The sequence below is a fragment of the Gekko japonicus genome, unplaced genomic scaffold, assembly GCF_001447785.1.
Source record: "Gekko japonicus isolate JY-2015 unplaced genomic scaffold, Gekko_japonicus_V1.1 scaffold155, whole genome shotgun sequence".
Taxonomy (NCBI): domain Eukaryota; kingdom Metazoa; phylum Chordata; class Lepidosauria; order Squamata; family Gekkonidae; genus Gekko; species Gekko japonicus.
In genome coordinates, this window is record NW_015167534.1 from 568,616 (window position 1) to 590,703 (window position 22,088).

Below are 22,088 nucleotides of genomic sequence, written 5' to 3' on the forward strand. Positions count from 1 at the left end.
CCCTCCTGTCCCCCCCCCCCCCCCCCCCCCCGTTGTCGTTCCGCCCCTGGTTGCGGAGAGTCAGCGCAATTCATTGAACATCCTCTGGGGGGTCCGCTCTTTTAGTAGTCGCCGAAGGGGATTTGATGCAGGCTGTGCGCGCCGCTGGCGAAGCAAGTGCTTGAGGGGCGACGGGCATGAGACTGGACGCCGCTGAAGCGCTAGAGGGAGATGTGGCCGCCGCCGCCGCATTCTCTATGGCTGCCTCGGCTAAGTACATGCTAGGTGTAGACGTGGGCAGCACCGTCATACGGTGCCATGTTTACGATAAAGCGGCCGCGATCAAAGGCGTCAGTGCCAAGCAGGTGAGTGAAGCCGCAGAACGGTAGTGATTTGCCGTGACGGTGAGGAGCGGGGGGCGGGGTCCTTCTTTAGTAGCCCACAGGAGAGCGTGTAATAAAACTAATTATAACCATCAGTATTTCTCCTTCCCGCCATTAAAAGGGCTTCTCCGTTGGTTCTTGTCCTGCCAGGGGAAACTCTTCCTACACATCAACCAACTTTGTTGGTCGTAAAGGGGCCACTGGACTCAAACGTCGTTCTACATATCGCCCAGTTTTTCACACCTGTGTCTAGAGAGGTTCTCTCTTTTCCACAAACCTCGCACAGTTTGGGGTCTCCTTTCTTTCGTACAGCCTGCTCTCCCCCTTTGTTGCTAGATGGAGGCACTTTCCCCGCAGGAAGAAGTTCTGCTTTGGGCTCATCAGCTGATGAATCAGGAAAGGCTCTAGTTTCCTAGTTTTCCAGCAAGTCTTGCTGCCGAGCCTAGAGAATGGGCAGTGTGGTTGAGGAAAGCATCCTGTGCTGGGAATTTGTATCTTCGCCCTCTCCCTATTACATTGCTGCCCTGAGGAGCTGACAGTGGGAGGGAGTTGTGGTTGGGATCCACGTGGGTGGCAGAACTCATCTAAAAAAATGTTGAGCAAATGCTGTCCCATAAATTTCTTGTAAGGGACCTCCTACTACACTTATGATTTAGTGCTGCAGTATTGGACCAGAGAGCAGGAAGATATTCTTTAATGTCCCATGTGTTTTGTTTGATGTACAGAGTGATGTACAGAGATCAAAAGCTGATCTCTCTGGACCTAAATAGTCTATCAGTCATGCCATTTCCTACTTGCATAGTAGTTCTTCCTAAGTGAGTAGTGCATGGCATGATCCTGAGCAGGTTAATTTGTAAGTAAATCCAAATTCATGCCTTAGTCAGTATATTAGTTAGGGTTACATAGGCCTCGGTCACACGGAGCATTAGGCACGCTAAAGAGACGGAAGATAGGCGGATTTTTCGGGCGCGATCTCACCACCACATTTGGGAAGCGTAGAGCTCCTGTGGCTCACCCAAGGCTTCACTCCGAAGATGCGCTGTAAAAAACTAGTACCTCCGAGGTACTAGTTTCTGGAAAACGCGGGGCAAGGGCGGGCGTCAGATCACATTTCCAGTGTTAGCTCGTGGCATCTGGCGCCCGCCCATGTCCCGTCGCGAAAAGTTTTTTTTTGTCAAGTCTCCACGAGTTCGCACAAGCACCCAACAGCGCATGCGAACACTTGGGTTAAAAAAAAACACAACACAACCCCGCGGCGCCGCTTCTTTGCCGTGCCGCAGGAGTGAGGTATGATCGGCACCTCCCCCCAACCACAGGACGTCGGTGGGACATCGGGTGGGAGGTTTGATCCGACTGCCGCATGGTAGTTTGCTCCGGGGCAAACAGCCACACCACCCCCGCAATATCCGGCCCGTGTGACCAGGGCCAAAGTAGGCCAGCTTTCTTTAACTATAATCTTATGCTATGTTTGCGGTTTAAGAAGCTAAAGTGTAGGCAGGGGGGAACATGGGGGTGGGGGGAAGAAGCACCTGGGCAAGCCTTTAACGTTATTTGTTGAAAAAAATTTCAGGTTGGTTTCCCTGTAATCAAAGTTGTTAAACAGCATTGTACTAATCAAATGAACTTTTAAAAAAATCATAGTGTAGCCACATGCTGTTTTAACCAAATACCTGATGGAAAGTTTTACGTTGTTTGCAAAAAAGTTTTAACCCAAAAGCAAGCTTATGACAGTTAAAACAAATATTTTAATCCAAAAGGAAGTAATCTAATCATGTGAGAATATGTATTGATTTATTTAGAATAGTCATATATCCACTTTCTTCTGAGCATTGCAAGCCCCCAGGCAGATACCACTTGCTTTTTCCATGCCACTTTCCTGATCTAAACAGTCCCCAGAGTTGCTATTAGCCCATAATATATTTATGTTCCTAAATTGTGCTTGTATTTGTTTATGCTTCAGGCTAGTAAGAGTCTTGGAGTGCTATTTTGAAGTGGTTTTTTTTAAGCGTTAGGAGTTCTGATCTCAGATTTAATCTGTTATTTGTACTTTTATATTATTCTTTTAGTTAGTACAAGCCAAGAAGGTTCTTAAGATGCAATGGAATGTGTTGTTGATTCAAACAATTCATTCCCACAGCAGAAGTCCCTGATTTGTACCATAATAGTATCATATATCACCTGAACCTGATCTCAAGCTTTATTTGGGCTGTAAATTGCTGGATAGGGATTTGGGGCTGCGGTCACACGGAGCATTTGCCGCGCTGACGATACGGATGGTAGGCGGATTTTCCAGGCGCGATCACACCGCAACATCTGGGAAGTGTAGAGCTCCCGTGGCTAACCTGAGGCTTCCCGCCGAAGATGCGGAGTAAAAAACTAGTACCTCCGAGGTACTAGTTTCCAGAAACCGTGGGGCAAGGGCGGGCGCCTGATCGTGTTTCCGCTGGAATCCTGTGGCATCTGTCGCCCGCCGCTGTTCATTGCAAACAAGGGGTTTTTTTCCTCCCAAGTCTCCAAAAGCACCCAACAGCGCATGCGCACAAAGAGCGATCGCTAGTGTGATCACGCGGCATGGCTTCTTTGAGTTCGAGAGAGGGCCACGGGAGACTGCGATGGGGGAGAGCGGCAGAGGCCAGGCTCAGAGTGGGCCGCATGTCCCAGGGAGGGAGGGCTGCTGGTGGGGAGGGGGGATCTGGCGGGTTAATCTCCCCCTCCCCTCCTTGCAAGTGGAACACGGACCCTGCCCGGAGTGGGTCACGCGAGACCCTCCCAGAGGCCGCGGCTCTTTCCTTTCCCTTTCTCATCGGCCCGGCTGCTCTCGGTGGAGGTGCCGGATACTCATGTGATCGGGACCTCGACCGGGACGTGTGATCGGGTGGCCATGAGTTATTTTCCTCTGAGGCAAACAGCCACGCTCCCCCCCCGCATTTTCCAGCCTGTGTGACCGCTGCCTGAGTTCCTCTAAGGGAAGGCTTTTCTCACACTTTCAGTTACCAACATTGATGTGGAGAGCACAGTGTAATGTTGCCTGCATTGTCGGCTTTCCTTATTATTGTCATCCAAGTAGGCCAGCTACCCTGAAGGTGTAGAAGCCAAAAATGAGAGATCACGGGAGGAAGTGGAAATCCAAACACAACATCTGTCAATAACAATATGTTTGCAAAATCAATTACTGTAGTAATTCTGTAGAAAATTCTCTTCTATTATCGCTCACACGCAGGTGTAGGCTTGCTAGCATTTAACTTTCTTCTCTGAGGGAATTTGAATGTTTAAAGGGAAGAGCTTAGTAAGAATTCATATGCTGCAGGGCCAGTTCAGTGCCAGCAGCCCTGTCCGATTGCTCGCAGCCGAGCTCCTGGGATTCTGTCAGATGAGCCCATACTACTTGTGAAGTTGCATGTATCATGGCAACTGCATGTACAGCCCCCTCATGGAGGTATGCCTATCCATACAGTCAGGATCTCTGTGTCATCCAGGCTGGGCTCAAGACTCTCTGGTGGGCCCATGCACTCCCACAGTTCAGGGTCCCCATGCAATCCACAGCTACAGTAGTATCTGTTGACTGTGGGACACATGAACCGAGGAGGATTTTGATCTTAATGACAAATCATCTGACGTTGGCAGTTTTTAAATTCCTTTATCTAGAAATATCTGTGCATCTTTGATTTCTAATTCTTACCTAGTTTACAGACTGAAGAAAGCCCATACAGTTGGAATGGGAACCACTGTGTCACTTGATTGAATAAAGAAACTGGAAATCGGCACAATCTTAATGAATTCAGTCGTTTTTGTCTTGCTGGCAAAAAAAGCAACCTTTTGTAGCATTCATTTTCATTTAGAATTTTGCAAGGCTTTGGTAAAAGTTATATTCTCAACTGTTACTTCAGATCAAGCCACATTCCAGATCTTTAGATTCAGGTGGGTAGTCATGTTGGCCTGAAGTAATAGAACGAAGTTTGAGTCCAGTGGCACTTTTGGAAAGAAAAGCATAAGCCCAGAATTAAATTAAAAGTAATTTAAATTAAAAGTATAAACCCAGAATTAAACTTTGTTGGTCTTAAAGGTGCTACTGGACTCAAACTTTGCAGATCTTTATGACAGTGAAGAACTGGAGTGTAATTTAACTCTCCCCCCCCCCCCCTTTGCAATGTTTGATTTTTTTTTACCCCCCATATTCTGTTAACCGTGGAAGACTGGGAGTTATTCTGAAACAAAGGGTTTAAAAATGATTATATATTCTTCATTAATGAAGTTTATTAACATGTCGATCATTTAGAACAATTTGAATAAGTAGTAAAATCACTGCTTCTAAGATGGGATTGGGTAGTTTTAAAAAAAGAAACGTGAGAACAAAAAAGAGCAGAGTTTTCAAATATTTAGATGCTCATGAACTTAAAAGCTCATGGCTCGTACTAACATCTTTCACCCACAGTTATGCAGTGTATATGCAAATATTTATAGATGCAATATGCTTTCTATGAAACATCTAATTTATATTGCGTTTCCCTCCACACTTATTGGGAGTCCAACAGAACTTTTCTTTTGCTTCAAAGTTGTCATAATTCTCTTCTATTAACAGCATTGAAATAGCTTCTTTTATATCTGAATAAAACTTTCAAATACTTCAGCAGTTTTATTTTGCAAATGTGAAGAAAACAACCTGTTCCAGATGTCTTTTCATCTCCAGTGTATACGCAGCAGGGATGTACCGAAGCCATTCAAATGTTATCATAAATTAAAAATACAATTGAAGTACAAAATGTAAAATACATCGATCTGTTAAGAATATGAGAGGTGGGGGTGATCTGGCATGGGAACCGCTTTTCCTCTTTAAACACAAAGGTTAACTGGTTGGCTTCTCTCCTTTTTAGATTAGTCTGTTGATGAACGGTAGACCTGTTGCCACTGATGTTTTGTGGTTCTTGTGTTCTCTTTTGAGTCCACGTTCAGTGGAGAAAAGCAGGTTAAAAGTATCCAAATAAACTGTCAAACGTGTTCTAGCCCCTGGATGTACCAAAGTCCTGTGTATTACACATAAGTTTATCATTAACTATATGTTAATTATCAACATGTGTTAAAATAAATACAGAGAAAGGTCTTCTGGATAGGAATTTAGTAATATAGGAAATAACATTTACTGTAAGGCTGGCAAGGCTTTAACTTTTGTGGTTTTGTGTTTGCCTATTTGCCGAGCATGTGCTTTCCGTTTATTAGGTAGAAGTCCTTCATCCTCAGCCTGGTTGGGTTGAACTGGACCCTGAAAGTCTGTGGACACAGTTTGTTGATGTGGTAAAAGAGGCAGTTCAAGGTAACCATATGACTAAACTCTTTTAATCTTATGCATAAGGTCCTGGCAGAGGCACATTTTTGTACCTTTCCCTCCTCAGCACTCCTCCTACTGTGAACCCCCCCCCAAAGTGATGCCTGGGGTTGGGGAATTCATTTGAACAAAAGGTCATGTATGTTTATTTGCCCTATATGGTCAGGGGCCTGCCTACTTGAGGGATCACTTTTCCCCACATGTGCCCCAGAGAGCACTGAGGTCAGGGAATCGCCTGACTCTCCCCGGCTCCAGAGGCACCAGGTTGGCCACTACTAGAGCCAGGGCCTTTTCAGTGGTGGCTCCACACTGATGGAATGAGCTCCCGGATAACATCAGGGCCCTGCGGGACCTTTTACAGTTCCGCAGGGCCTGTAAAACGGAGCTCTTCCACCAGGCCTTCGATTAGGAGCCGCCACTGATGAATGTGCCACCCGAACACACTATGGCCTGTATGAAACACGAGTGGATATTGCCTCCCTCTATGGGATTGTATATTGAAGCCGCCATCATCTGCATTGCTCTTGTCAGAATTTTATGATGTTAGGTAGTTGTTTATGTATATTTTATTGTATTTACTGTTTTATTGCTTTTAATGTTTGTTTGCCGCCTTGAGCTGGTTCTCTGGCAAGGCTGGATACAAATTGAAAATAATAAATAAATAAATATTTATTTATTTATTTATTATTCAGATTTTTACCCCGCCCTCCCAGCCGAAGCTGGCTCAGGGCAGCTGACATAAAAACAGGTAATTATATTAAAAACATAAGTTGCAATTAAAACAAACTATAAAATCATACTAAAGTGCTAGTAGTTGTTGGTATTCATGACGGTAGCAGCCAATAACCAATGTTCAAAGTTCTCATCTCACAGTCAGCTCTTAGTGTTCAGTTGGAATGTCGTTGCAGGGCTTGCTGTTCTTTAGGCTGTTGATGGCAATTTCCAGAGTCCAGGGCCCTCTCACTTTCAGCCAACTGATGTTCTTCACTGGTGGTGGTGGTGGTGGCTTCCAAAAGCCTGGTGGAAGAGCTCTGTTTTACAGGCCCTGCGGAACTGTAAAAGGTCCCGCAGGGCCCTGATCTCCTCCAGGAGTTCATTCCACCAGGAAGGGGCTGCCACCGAAAAGGCCCCGGCCCTGGTCGTTGACAGCCTAGCCTCCTTAAGACCTGGAAGGGCCAGCTGATTCTGGGCCCCTGACCACAGTGCTCTCTGGGGAACATGTGGGGAAAGGCGGTCCCTTAGGTATGTAGGTCCCTGACCATGTTACATGGTTAGTTGCAGGGGGAAGGGGGCAAGACCACCATTCTCTGCTTCTTATGACAGTGCTTCCTGAGTGCCAAATAATCATGACTATTTTATGCCAGACTCAGAGCTCTATGAAACATGCTTGTCAGCCTGTATGCAAAAAAATATGCTGTATCGGGTGAATAAAAGGAGAATCCATAAAGGGGCTTCTTTCAGCCGAAGTCACTATCAAATTATAGTGTTAGACGTTCTTTGTTTCAGTATTGCAACAAGTCCTCTAGAATCCCCAGCTAGTAAAAGAACTAAGAACCTATTAGGATTTTGTATAGCAATGTATTGGTTATACAAAGAGAACCTTTTGTGGCGACTGTGGACAAAAACACTACTTCCTGTTATGCCAGTTCAGGACATAATATTAATAACCTTTTTGAAGGTACTCAAAGCAACTGTTGACAACTAGGTATTTCTGCAATGCTTAGTTACTATTGGTTCTCTGTTTCTTCAGTTCTCAGTGAAAGACTACTAAAATACTCCTCAAGTTTGCAATCCTAAGCACATTGATAGGTAAACTACTCGTTGTGAAACTTTATTTTTTAAATGAAAAGCAATCTTTGGAGACAATTATTTTGGTGGGGCTAGAGAGGGGAAGGAACCCTTTCTCAGTTGCCACCTGTCTGCTAAAGTGCCTTTCCTGCTGCACTAACATGCACGAAATTCTCTGTGACTACGAATGAACAAATGGTTTGTGGTATTACATTTGTTCTGTAATGCTTGCTGCTTACTGTTCCTTTATTTTATATTCTAGCTACAGGAATTAAAATGAATCAAATTTCTGCACTAGGACTTGCAACACATCGTGCAACTTTCCTTACGTGGAACAGGTATGTAAGGGGCACACTGCTTCTGACAGACTCCTGTTGCTGCTGCATTTTGTCTATAAATATAGATATGATCAAATAGGATAACCTGAAGTAGGGCTGACTATATTATAGGTCAAAAAGTACATGGTTGACTGAGTTGTCAAATAATGGTTAATCATTTTAGTTGAGTAGAAATGTACCCCCCCCAAACTTTGTTAATGACAAAGTCAGAAACTGTTACGAAGCAGTGTAGTTGAACTCAAAATGAGTATAATTAATTATTTATAGCTAATAAAGTTAAAGAATCATAAATCTATGTCAGTGTTGTTCAAGACATCCAGCATCTCTTCTTGGCTCTTATTTGGAACCCCCTTGGGTAGTAGCATACAAAGTTACAAAATGCTGTTTAATGAAACTAAATGGAAATGGCAGCTATAAAAGACAAGCTTTCAGTGCAGTTATGGTTAGAGGCAGGAGGTAATGGCTTCTTAATGAAGTGTGTATGTGTAGCATTAGTTCTGCAGGGACTCCTACTTACTTGCGTGTTGCCAAATGACCCACCTGTTAAAATGCTGTTTTACAATATTGACTGCCTCCTACATGAAGTCATTAGCCATGTTTATTTGCTGCTCTGTGATCCTATATGTGGATGTATAAGGTCACAAATTTAAGGGTCAGAAAATTTTAGGTGACCAAATAGATCTGCTGCCTTTCTCAAAACCCAAATCGAGCCCTGGATGAGGTTTGTGTATGCATACTTTCCTTGTGATGCTGGGGAGTATACGAGCTAACAAATACATGTATACCGGCACTAGTCCTTGGTCCACGTTGAAGGCATTGTCTTAACTAAGGGGAGAATTGCATCAGCAACTCAAGGGGCTTCTAGATGGCTGGAACTCTTCAGTTCCATGTAGCTGCTGTGTGAAGGGACTCTTGAGGAGGCCCAGTGGCACATTCTGAAAATTTCAGATGTTTCACTGGCCTTCTCTGGGTTTATGCCATCACTACCTGAACTCAAAAAGATGGTGAAAGATAAAGAACAAGAAAGAACTCCTGGCTCTCTCATCTTTGCCTCCCCTTCTTCAGGTCAAATTCTTCAAGTCCCTACTTGTGTTCCATAAGATCTAATATTATTAAATAATAGGCAGACCATTGACCAAAGTGTGAGAAAAAGTAATGGGAAATATATTCATGCATGTGAACTTACTTTTGACTATGCATTATTTAAATGGTTTAGCTTTAGCATATTGGGTTGGATCCTGTGATCCTTCAGTGGAAGGAAGACACTGACAGTTGTGAATTTTCCCATGTCCCTGCCCAACAGTCCTTTCTGACACTGGGAAAATGTATTCCTGGGATTGTGAGTTCCATGTAGTTTAATAGCTGAGTCAGGAGGCTGCAGTGGGGACAGGAAGTGGATGAAATCTCTGTTACTTCCAGCAGTGCAGCTCTATTTTGCCTCCTTCACCCTTTCCACCCCAGTTTCCTGGCCCACGTGGATGTTAAACCACATGGGTCTTGCAGTCCCAGGAATAAACTTTTCCAGAGGCACGTAGGAGATCTGTGGAATGAGGAGATCTGTGATCCATGTGTATGAATGGGACCAAACTCATTTAGTAGTCAAAGAACAGTATATGAATAAAATACAGGAATATTATGGCTTGAATCATAAGCTTTGCTTCTCGTCATGATGCATCCTTTTGCACAGCAGAAGAGATCCTTTGCTGTGCAGTACATTCTCCTGGTGCTGGGAACTTCTATTTGTGAAAGATCAGTTAGAAAGCACAGTGCAGTGGAGGACTGCCTCCACAATAGACCAAGAGGGGTGCAAATGAAAGTGAGGCTTAGGATCCTATATATTCCTGGGTGCCCAGAGAGGCTGGCCTTTCTGGCCTCCCTTATGTAAACGCTTCTCTTCCTCCAGTTTACTGGCTGTAGCTTAGTCTTTAAGGTGACACAATTTCTTTTTTTGTGGGAGGGGTTGGCTGTAGCAGGCTAACACACCCTTGAATAGTCTGTATGTAAATTTTTCTTCTGTGTTGCAAATCTTAGACTCCCACCAACAGGAGTGGTTCTGGTTAATGTAGACAACTTGAGTTTTCTGCTCTAATAATATTTTCTCTTTTTGCATCTGAAGAAATGAACTCTGACTCATAAAAGCTTATGCCACAATGACTGTTGCTAGTCTTTATGGTGCTACTGTACTTCTGTTTAATTTCACTGCAACAGACTAAAAATGGCTGTACGTCTGCAATTCATTTGTTTTGTTGATTGCTCCTGTCTAGCATTGCTTAAGATGAATTAGTGAGCTATTTGGTTCCAACACTGGTAAGACATTTCCCAATTAACATCACGTTCCCAAAAGTAGTGCCTGCTACACCTACTTATCCCAGAGAAAAGTCACCCTTTGATTACATCAATCTAATTTAAAGCAGGAAACATCTCTTTGGAGCTCAGTGGATGAGCTTCTATTCTTGGTCCCCTTTTTTCCCCAAACCCCAGTGTTCAAAATGGCTTGTGTAGTTTCCAAAAGATGTGATAGTTGTCTTAGAATTAAGATAAATAATCCCTACTACCTAATGTGCTGATGTAGAATTAGAACCTGCCTACATTCTCAAATTTAGAAGGAAGAAAGGTTGAACTAGTTCATTTTCTTTCACCTGCATATGTTGACCCCCTTTCCTTTATCTTGAATAAACTAAACTGAAATTTGTGTTAATTGGTGAATATGCACCACAGAAAGCTCTCTCATGTTCTAGACCAAATCGTTTATTTGTGTTACTCAGATTGCAAAGGGAATAAATTGGGGGGTCAAAAAGAATCCAGCCAGACTTACCAGCTCATTTCTACAGTTGTTTGAGAAATTAGCACTTAAAACATTTGTTTTATGAAATTCTGAAGTAAGAAAATAGGCATATTGTTTTCTAATTTAAGTCTCCTAGCTCTTAATGTATATTTGTGAAGGGTTGGGGTAAGCATGTGAACTGCGGGTCTCTGGAACAAAATACAAACTTAGCTGTGACCTCGATAGCGACATCTTAGCCAAGCCAACATCTTAGCCTCAGCCTTACCCCAAATTCTACCTGTGTAATATGGATATATGTATATACAAGTGGAGACCCGCAACAAAATGTTGCGTACTGTGTTCTAGTTTATTTTAACTTGTAATTGCGGTGTAGGATTTGTTGTCACTAAATGTATACATGCCTTGTGGTGACACCCATTCATCACAGAACACGGAACTGTCCTGTGGCTTGTAACCACTTCTCATTGGGCGCGCCGCCTTCGGAGTTAGGTGGGGGGCCGGGTCGTCGCTCGTCCCGCGAGCAATCAGGCCCGTGTTCGCCGTCCAGGGCCAGGCCTGCAAAGTCTTCCTCGGCCAGCTGTCTCTCCCAGCTTTTCATCCTGTCCTCACTTCGTTTATCCCGCTCTGGGCCCGGCTGAAGTCCCACCGCCGTGGGGGAGGAGGACAGGTAGACGGAGCCATTCAACCGGGCGTCGGAGGGATAAAGGGAACCTCCAGATTCAGAGGCAAAGAGCCTCTAAATACCAGTGCTAGGAGGCAACATCAAGGGAAGGCCTCAGCCTCTATGCCCTGTAGTTGGCCAGAGTAACTGGTTGGACAGTATGTGAGACACGATGCTGGACTAGGTGGACCACTGTTGGTCTGATCCAGCAAGACCGTTCTTATGTTATTCTGTAGATGTGGGCAGCCATAGTAGCATTACTCCTTCTTATGCCACTGGGTATAACTTGAAATCCTGGACCGCTTCTGCAAAAGTTGTTCCGCCCTCAATCTCCCATTTCCCCCAGCTGTACTGCTGAAATCCCCAACATTTGCTGCATGGCTGCATTTTGACCTGCATCTCCCTCCGATTCCCCCCGTCCGGCTCCGAAGCAGTGGCGCATGCGCAGGGAACGCTCTGTCACTTTTGGGGGGATTTAACTATCCCCCCGATATTTTTTCAACTTTTTAGATTTTTGTGCACACCTGGGGACCGCCCCAAGTGTGCACGAAAATCTCCCTCCCCCCCAGGTGCCCCCAATGTGCGGAAATAAATATCCGCACACAGGGGGAGCCTTCGGTATTAGATATATAGATGTATATTGGCATCCTTAGTGACATGTCTGTTAAGTGCTTAGAAAATCATCTATGTTTTGCTTTTTCAGGGAAACAGGGAAACCTTTTCATAATTTCATAAGTTGGCAAGATCGGAGGGCTGCTGACCTTGTAAAATCCTGGAACAGATCTTTCTTAATGAAGGTGAGGTTATACTCATGCATTTACTAACATTAAGAAAGGATAGGTATAAGAAGATATGTGAAAGGTAAACTGGTCACAAATCACCGAGAGGAAAATTGCTGGCTGCTTTTGCAAAACATCCCAATCAGCACACACACCCCACACACAGATGTATGATTAATTAAATGGGGCTATTGCATTTTCAGTCTCTCTTCCCAGTGCTTCATATTCTCCCCCCCCCTCTTGTTCATATTGAAGGCTGTTTCCTCAGCATTCTCTATGACTTTCTTTCCTTGAACTCTGCTGTGGGCCCCTGTAGATGCAATTCCCACACCAGAAGATAAATATATACAGGGTGCCTTCCAACAGCTCTACTCTCCTAATACTGGTCAATTAACAACAGCCAGGCCAACAACAAAAACTTCTTTCAAGGGAAGAATTGGGCAGAAGAAAGGACACTGGGCAAACCAGAAGTAGATTTTTTTCCTGGAGTGGAAGATCAGCAGCTATTACTGCAGATAAGTTCCTGGGCTGGTCACATGTTCAAAGGACTTTGTTCTTTAATTCTAAATGTGTATGGTTTAGAAGGGAACTGTGAAAAGAAAGATTCTTTGAATAACCTTTCCTGGAAAACCAGAGAATGGATTTGGTGTAATTACCTTCATTTTTTGCTCCTTAATTTTGGATGCATAGTGAAGGGACAGTCCATAGTTATAATATTCTGGAGGAAAAGCATTCTGGTAACCATTCATTATGCTGTATGCTAACCCTCTACCTATATGTAGGGACTGGTAATTTCCATTTCATTGTCTCTGAAGAAGTGTGTGTGTGTGTGCACATGAAAGATTACACCTTGAATAAAACTTTGTTGATCTTAAAGGTGCCACTGGACTTAAACTTTGTTTTGTCTTTAGAAAAGGTACTCTGCAGCAGATGCTTGCCTTCTTTTATTCATGTTTCTCTGCCTCAATTTTCCTTCCCTAGATCAGTCTCTACCTCTAGTTCTGGCCCAGGAATGTCCTTATGTAACACTCCTTATGCTTATCTCCCACTCTTAATTATCTCTCCTTCCCCTACCCCTTCCATTTTGCAGTTCTCCCATCTCTTACTTTTCAGCTATGTTTTTGTGAGGGGGAGTATACTTTGTTTGTTGTTTTTCATTCTCTTCCATTTTATCAACCTCGCCAATCTTGATTGCTGACCAAAGGTAGACGAAAAAAAGTTTGCCTTCCCATCCTTTAAGATCATCTGCATGTAGAAGAAAAACGTAACAAATCCTAGAAATCTTCAATAAAATGTTCGTGTTGTCTTTAGTCTTTGATAGCAAGCTTTGTTAGTTTTTGTTTTAACTTAAAATTGCAATGACATGCAACTATTATTTGGAAGGTTGCTTACATCAACAGGATCTGTAGCAAATCAGTGAGACTCACTTCTAAGTAATTATGCATAGAATCAGGCCGTTAAACTAGTTTTCTTAGTGGAGCAACAATGCTAAGAATGTGCTACATATTTGCCTGATTCAGTTGCAAGATGTGTCTTTCTGAGCCTCTGTGTTCTCCAGCTGTAAAATGGGACTTCATACCAAAGAATACTGACTCAAGGTGCCTTAAATTGCAAATACAATACAAAATACAAACACAAGAATTCTGCTATGAATTAAATGGCTGGCCTTGGCCTTTTTTATGGTGTCATTTTTAATTGAAAGCTACCTCAAGCAAGATTCTGAAGAGGTGACATAGAAATATGTTAATTCAATGGATAAACATAACTGTTTAGAAGAAGAAGTTGGATTTATACCCCGCCCTTCACTACCCAAAGGTGTCTCAGAGCGGCTTACAAACTCCTTTCCCTTCCCCTCCCCACAACAGACACCCTGTGAGGTAGGTGGGGCTGAGAGAGCTCTGACAGAAACTGCTCTTTTTTCAAGAACAGCTCTTATCAGAACTACGGCTTGCCCAAGGTTGTCCAGCCAGGTGCAAGTGGAGGAGTGGGGAATCAAACCCGGTTCTCCCAGATTAGAGTCCGCACACTTAACCACTACACCAAACAATAACCAGTGTTTTGAATTTTGCTAGGAAGCAGATGAGTAGCCAGTGTTTTGTTATTGTTTGTTTGTGTGTGTGTGTTTTTTTTTTTAAGGAACATGAGAGACCCACTCTCCTTTCTGCTATCCCAGGCAGGACTTGCCGTATGCACAATTTTTGTTTTAAACAAAGGCTTCCTTGAATGCTGTGTTTTCCTTGAGTCCACGTGTTCTCATCACATAAACCATGTATTTGGGTAATTTTTAAGTGATCTTTTTGACTAGAGCACTGCAGAAGACTGCCAAATATTTATACAAAATAATCTTTGTTTGGAACAGGCAGTTCATGGCTTCTCTTCACTGCTGCACTTTTTCACTCGGATTGAGTTGTTTTTGATAGCAAGTAGACTTACCTTCACAACTCAACACATCCCTTTAAGGTTGGCCTGGGTTCTACAACATATGCCTGAGGTAAGCACGCCTGTTGTCCTGCTGTTCTCTATGCTGAATGCTGTGTTGACTCTCCTCTGCTGCCAGACAGAGGTAGCCAGGGCAGAGAAAGGCCAGCTACTCAGCCCTGCCCTTCTCTGTGCAAGAGCTTGTGCCTTGGAGGAAGGACTGTGACTGACCCGAACCATGCCATGAAAGATTGCTAGTATGGGTTATTATACTGTTACATTGGTGTAGAGTGACTTCCACTGTAAGCTGCCTTGGGTTTCACTTTGTGGGAGAAAGGCAGTGTGAAAGCATTTAAAACTAAGAAGAAGAGAAGAGATTGGATTTATACCCCACCCTTCACTATCCAAAGGTGTCTCAAAGCGGCTTACAAACTCCCTTCCCTTCCCCTCCCCACAACAGACACCCTGTGAGCAATGTTCCCTCTAAGCTGTTGAGTCTTGTGAGCAAAAATTCCACTTTGTGAGCTACCGGCATTAAAGTTGTGAGCCAGCGATTTGGCTGCTGCATCAATTAGTTTGCTCTGGAGCCCTCCTTCCTGAGCGAAGGCAAAAATCTGTGAGCCGGAGGCTAAAAAACTGTGAGCCAGCTCACAGTAACTCAGCTTAGAGGGAACACTGCCTGTGAGGTAGGTGGGGCTGAGAGAGCTCTGACAGAAACTGCTCTTTTTTCAAGAACAGCTCTCATCAGAACTATGGCTTGCCCAAGGTCATCCAGCCAGGTGCAAGTGGAGGAGTGGGGAATCAAACCCGGTTCTCCCAGATTAGATTTCGCGCACTTAACCACTACACCAACTAAGAAAGGATCCTTGATAGGTGTAGAAGTTTAATGGTTATTATTCAGATATGAATTTTAAAATGTGTCAAATGGGTCATGTAATTGGCACTGAAGAACTGTGTTTTGTCCTATCTAGCCTGCCAAAGTAATTGTTACGTTGGGTGTGCAGTGTGCTGAACTCATTCTCCAGGCCAAGAAAAGATTATGGGAATGAGCAATGAAAATAACCTGAGAAGCAGTTGTTGTATCTTTTAGCTGGATAATCTCAGGTTGGACTTGTGGTAGCAGTGGAAGCCTCAACTACTTTTTGCCCACCCCCCTACACCTTGGTATAATTGCCATGTGGTTGTGAGTCCAGAAATGGACCACATCATTAGCCCTAATAAACCCATCCTCCCCCTCTGATTAGGATTGCTCAGTAAACCATTCTTGAGCTTCTGTAGGAGAACTTTTAGAAATCCCTTTCTTAGCTACAGTAGCAATTCAGTTTGGTGTTTGAGATAAAAATGGCAGCTAATTTAATTTTTGATGCAGGTTACATACTTAACCATCTCACAATAAAATGTGGTCTGTTTATTTTCAGGTGGAACAAGCTATAAAAGATGATAATTGCTGTTTTGGGACAGTTGACACGTGGCTATTGTATAAACTCACCAAAGGTAAGAATGGTAACCAACAGAAAACACACACAGAGAGAGGAGAGAAAAACTGCATGTCAAATTTGCCTAAATCATAGTTTAAAAAACTGAGAACTGTAATTTCATGCCATTGCCAATTCTTCCTGAATTTTTCTATTTTAAAATACTATAAGCTTGCCTCGCTGAGGCCCATTACGCACATGCATCTTACTGCAGATTTTCAGAGCAGTAAACCTTTAATCTTGACTTTGAATTCTGTGCCTGCCTTACACACCATTCTTTTTCCTATGGTATAGTCACTCTGCCGCTACAATTTTAAAAATGCACTTTTTAAAATCAGAGTAGAAAGTCACTTCTGACATGTGGGGTGTGGTGTCCAAAGTTTTTAAAGAACATTTACGCAATTGCCCTTTTGGCAGCTGCACAGTAGTGTCCAGCAAGCGCCTTCCATTTAAATCCTTGTGGTTCCAGTTTTGTGCATGCATTTTAGTGTTAGTTCATTTAGTGAAAGGGAACAGAAAGGAATGCAGGCAAAAGAAAGAAAGCTGATGTTGAGATTGACAACCTTTTTCTGAAACTGACAAGCAGCTGAGAAATTTTCCATATTGCTGAGTACTAGGGGATTCTCTGCTGTGTTATCAGCCACTGTGAAAAATGGGAAAGAATCACATGATCTCATAATATGGGAAACATGTTGATTGGACAAAATGCACAGTAGAAGCCACTGACACTGGCATTGCAAGCTGTGATCGTTGGCAACATGTGTGTGTGTGTTTGGGCCTGTGCAAAGTTGGCTGCAACTCCACCACACTTTGCACAGGGCTGCAATTTGTATGGGGGAGGAGTCCTCTGGCAGAAGCTCTGGAGAGGTTTTTAGTCTTGTGCCACTAAATTTAAAAAAATGGGGGGTATGCTAATGTTAATTTCCTGCCTTTCCAATTTGCATGGCTTTTTCTTTGTGATTTTCTAATTTGATCCTACATACTGGTCCTGATCTTGGCAGTTTTTAAAAGCCTGTCCTGTATGGATTGCACTCTTCCTGCAAATGGGTTGATCCCAAGCAATTATTAGGTTCATCAGATTGCAGAAGGTCCATGTGGCTCAGCTGTCATTTTAACATTAGGCTTTCAGAGACTGCCAAAATGGTTCCCACCAGTCTTTGTTCATTAAAGGGGAAAATGGTTTCTCTCTTTACATTTCATGTCAGTTTCATTCAGCGCTGCTGATTCGCCCCCCCCCCATTTTGTTTTCATGCAGCACTGAAATCCTTTTTTTTTTTTGCGCTGGGGACACTGCTGTTTGCCTCCTCTCTGATCCCTCTTTCAAGTCAGTACCAGCAGAGAACTAAACCATGTGCAGCTCCTTTTAAACTTTCCCCCGTTGTTTTAATTCTTTTTATTCAGCGATCCAAGACTAGCAATAATCTCATATCGCTAGACTCATGCTGCTTGTAAAAATAAAATTTAAAACAATGAGGGGGAAATGGAGCTTGTGCACAGATGAAGGGGGAGGATGGCGGAAGGTGCAGAGTGGACAGAACGACCTTGGTGTGGGCGGGGGAGTGACATTCGAGGGGCAACCAAGGGGTGGGGAAATCCGAGGAAATCTGTGCACTTTCAAATTACCATTGGCTTGGAAGTGAAACAAGGGAAAAATCGGCACAGAAGCACTCTCAGAAAACCCAGGGAAACAGCAATCAGAAAGTGAACTGAGCTCTGAAGGAAGAAAAATCAATGCAGAATGACAAAGAAAACCCGATGGACATGCACAGTGAAAGCGAGGGAAAATACCTGTGCATTGCGTAATAGGCCTTACTTGTATTTCCTTCTCCTTCATGCTTTGTTAGTTTTTAACTACTTCTGCCTTCTTACTGTCCTGTCAGTTTGACTTGGAGCCAGACTAGGTGTTGTGGTGGTAGTTATGTTGGTTTAGTCATGTATCTGTCCTGTTGGCATGTAGAGAGGAATAGGGGCCTAATACAAAAGAGTCAGGGAAGCTGAACTCCCTGCAGGCCACCATCCAAGGTTCTTCCAGCACTGCTCACTATCAGTGTTGGGGCTAGACTGAGGGAGGGAGGAGTTCAGATGCCACTTCTGATTTAAAATCACCTCTCCACTGCAATTTCATTCATAATATATGAGTATGTGGGATTAAACTATTATACTGTCATGTCTAGTTTAGCCCTCAGATTGTAGTTCTACGGGCAAAGAGGCAGTCCATCTCTAGAATTCAGCACACCCTTGTCAATAAGCAAATGGTTGATGGAAGCAAAGTAGTCGCTGTTGTAGTAGAAGAATGTTAACCTAATGTGCATCTTTCTACTGAAAGTTTACGAATTGTCTTCTAAGGAGAGTACTATGAATAAGCAGCCTGAATATTAGTGGAGAGGGGAGCTGGAATTGCTTCTTGCACAGATATACTGAGTAATATATAGAGCTCTGAAGTCGAGTCTACTGATTGTCAGTGAAATCTTCTTTTGCATTTTGGGGTATCCAGTCTTATTTGTTCTTTTCTATCCAGGTGCAGTGTATGCTACAGATTATTCAAGTGCAAGTTCCACAGCCTTTTTTGACCCATTTAAGGTATGTCTAGTTAACTATGCAAAGCTGTTCTGGTAATTACTCTGTATTGCTTTTTACCCCTTTTTATGCATGTGATTTCAGCTGCAGTGGAGTGTGATTCTTGGCAAGTTATTTTCCATACCAATATCAATTTTTCCTCCAGTGAAGGACACAAGGTAAGACTAAGGCCTAAGTCTAGTGAATGTGTGTGTAGTTTTCTTTGACAAAAAGCACAAATGTCGACGTTTCTATAAAAAACAATATGAGGAAAAAACCTTGCCCAAATCTGATTCAAAATAGAATATGTCTGTTTTTCACATCTGTGTATTTATCGAGGCAAGTATTTGAAAATGGGAGAGGGTGGGAAAATATCACTAATATTCTTGTACGTAGCAGCAGCCCTAATAGCCTAGCCTAGCCCGATCTTACCAGAGCTTGGCAGCCAAGCTAGGGTTGTCCATGGTCTGTACTTGGATGGCAGAGACCACCCAGGGAGTCGGGGGCTGCTGTGCAGTGGAAGACAGTTGCAAACCACCTCTGCTGGTCTCTTGCCTTGAAAACCTCAGGAAGGGGAACTTCGTGGAGCAGCCATGAGTAAAGTGTGGCTTTGACAGCACACTTTACCTTTAGGTTAATTGTTAAAACTGAGTTTCTACAGTTTTGTTAATTGCCTTGAGAAAAATAATTATTAAATTTCTGTTTGAAGCCACATGTTTGGATTGGTTGATGCTGAAATATTTGGAGAGCCTATTCCAGTAACAGCGTTGGTGAGTGAACACTTTTTCTCTTCTTTCTCACATCTTTTTAGAGAAATATTTAGGTCAGATTAGCTACAGAGCGAAACGTGTTAGTCTACATGTTAGAGTGGAATTTCAAGCTGCAGGTAAATTCACTTTCATTCTGTCCTGTCAGACTAAAACTATCTCTTCGGATATGTTGTCGAAGGCTTTTACGGCCGGAGTTCATTAGTTGCTGTAGAGTTTCAGGGATGTGTGGCCGTGGTCTTGGCATTGTAGAACTTGACGTTTCGCCAGTAACTGTGACTGGCATCATGAGAGGTATAAACACAGAAATATGGAATACTCTCTGTGTCAAGGTGAGAAGAAAATGGTAGGCAGGTAATTTATATCTACTCCAGAAGGTGGGGTAGGGCTGAGTCATTGTCTTGTAGGAGTTCTGTTTGGAGTTCTTCTGATTCCAGTGTGGAATGACAGCTATTTTTATTCAGGATTCTTGGTCCCCTGGAGCACGTCATGTTTGTTCTACACAATTTTCTTGAGCCCTTGTCCTGCCCTAGTTGCTGGATATTTATTCAAATACCGATTCCTGCGTTATTGCCCCAGACCGTGTATAAATATGTTTTTCTGACCAATTTCAAACTTGCCTTTTCATGGTTACTTATGTCTTAATATGTACACATTCATCCCCTAAATCAAAGAGAAAGCTCTGTAACTATCCTATAAAGTGTTCTGAATAAGCTTATTAATCGTAGCAAGATTTTTGCTTCTTTTTTGTCTACAGTTTGAAATACAGCTGGGCAGACAATCTTCTAGAGTCACATAGTTTTTTTCCTTAATGATATGTATCAATTTGATTGTAAACTAAAGGAGGGAACAGTAGCATTAAAAGGCTTTATTTATCGATTTAAAATATTTGTACACCACGTTTACTTTTGACTCAAGGTGGCTTAAGGTAATAATTAAATGTTACAGATTAAAATCAGCTCAAATTTTTAAAAAACCAAATCCATAGGTATACGTTGTAGCTAAAAACGCATAGCCAGAAGAGTACAGTAATAAAGTCTAATGGCCCTGTAGTTTGACTTTGCAGACTTAAACAACATAAGCAGGAGCTTGGGATGCCAACCTCCAGGTGGGTCCTGGGGATCCCCTGGAATTACAGCTCATCTCCAGACTACAGAGATTAGTTCCCCAGGAGAAAACTGATGCTTTGGAGGACGCAGTCTGTGGCATTGCACCCCAGAGAGGTCCCTGTGCTCCTCAGGGTCTATCCCCCCACTCTTCAGGAGTTTCCCAATGTAGAGCTGGCAGCCCTTATTCCCCACACCCTGTTACCCTTATCATCTTGCTAGTGAGAGGTGGGGCAATAGTGAGATCTGGCTATCAGTGTTTGTGTTTATGGAGACAGTCTCATTAAGACCCCTGGTTGAGTCAATAACCAGTCCAAATTGTAAAGAGGAATGGGTTTTGATAAGAAAAAAATAATAGTTTAGATAATTACACACAAATGTGGACCAATGGGAGGCCTTGGGGGGGTTGTCTCAGGTGAAGACAAAAGATTTCCTGGACCAATAAGAGGTGCAAGGGGGTGTGAAACCAGGAGGAGCAAAACCTAGGTGTGACCAATGAGGTTACAGAGGGGCAGAATCTGGATTCACAATAGCGTTGATGAGATTAGCCAGGTGCTGGATGGCTGGGCTGGGAGCGTTCAGGGGTTCCCAGGGAAAGGACAGAAGACTAGATATATCTTGATGGGATTTCTCAGTGGTAAAACAGTGTCACTTTGGGAACATGGTGATGAGTTCCCAGGTCTGGACAAAAGGAACTGGAGCTTCTTCTACATGCAAAGTAGAAGTTCAGGTTTGGTTCCTGATTGCATCTCTGGTGGTAAAAGGTTATGTGATTGTACATTTGAACTAATCAAAAGGAAGCAATACTTCTTGATGAACCACCTGATCTTGGGGTGTAGGAAAGGGGTAAAGAGGCAAGACTTGTCATTGTCAAAGAAATGTGAGAAGGGAAGATGAGATCAGATTGACAGGTATAGTGGTGGAGACTGAAAAGAAGTTACTCTGGGGCTACGCGGCAGGTCCATTGTATGGAGTATGCAGATGTTGGCAGGGTGGGGGAGGGGTAGTCACAGCTGTCAGAGCAAGACCTCATGTGCCTTTTTTTCAGGGTCACTGCCTAGGCATAATTAATGGCTTGCCAGTCCTGGCTTCCATCTTTGTGTTTACTTAGGTCACGTTGCCTGGTATTTGGATTCCTGGGGCACCCTTGTTGGGTCCACTGATGGTTGAAAAGACCCCTCCTGTTGGACAGGAGGTCGGCATACTTACATCCCCGTCAGTGGCCAGGGAAGACCTGACAACCCTAAGCAGGAGCTTTGCCCGCCATGCACAGAAGTGTTTTAGTTCTATTTTCTCAACAGATATGGCAAGAGTGCCAAAGTCCAGTTTTGAAATCTTCACTTTGTTGTTAACTGAATTCAATAAAGCTGCTTCCTCCACAACATAGTGACATTCAAGTACATGAACATGGCAAAATCTTGCCAATTAAAATTAAATTTAACCAACAAGTGCAACTAAAAAGTCTTAGAAATTTAGCACCAAATATAGTGGTGGATTCCGCACATCTGCAACTGGCATGAGTCTTAGAAAGTGATTTTTTGCTATCTCCCCTTCATCACTAAAGTCTCCTATGCTGTCTAAAACTGAAGGTGGAGGAGTTCCTTCAAGAACAGTGTGATATGCAACATGGGAGGCTGGAGCCAGAAGAGGGCACATTACCAAGCTGTTCTCTGACACATGCAAGGGATATGAGGGGTATTATCAGGGCCAAAGTTGTCACACCCTGAGGTGAG

At 43.3% G+C, this 22,088-nt stretch overlaps 1 protein-coding gene across 1 annotated transcript in view; it reads left to right on the forward strand.

Moving 5' to 3' along the window:
- The first annotated feature begins 116 nt into the window (after nt 1-116).
- GK5 (glycerol kinase 5 (putative)) overlaps nt 117-22,088 on the forward strand; it is a 39,778-nt gene continuing 17,806 nt past the window's right edge. The window contains exons 1-9 of the mRNA XM_015413471.1: nt 117-344; nt 5,577-5,670; nt 7,733-7,808; nt 11,958-12,051; nt 14,393-14,524; nt 15,870-15,945; nt 18,445-18,506; nt 18,588-18,661; nt 19,192-19,252. Coding sequence (XP_015268957.1) covers nt 177-344; nt 5,577-5,670; nt 7,733-7,808; nt 11,958-12,051; nt 14,393-14,524; nt 15,870-15,945; nt 18,445-18,506; nt 18,588-18,661; nt 19,192-19,252 — 837 coding nt within the window. The 5' untranslated portion in view covers nt 117-176. The remainder of the gene's footprint in view (nt 345-5,576; nt 5,671-7,732; nt 7,809-11,957; nt 12,052-14,392; nt 14,525-15,869; nt 15,946-18,444; nt 18,507-18,587; nt 18,662-19,191; nt 19,253-22,088) is intronic.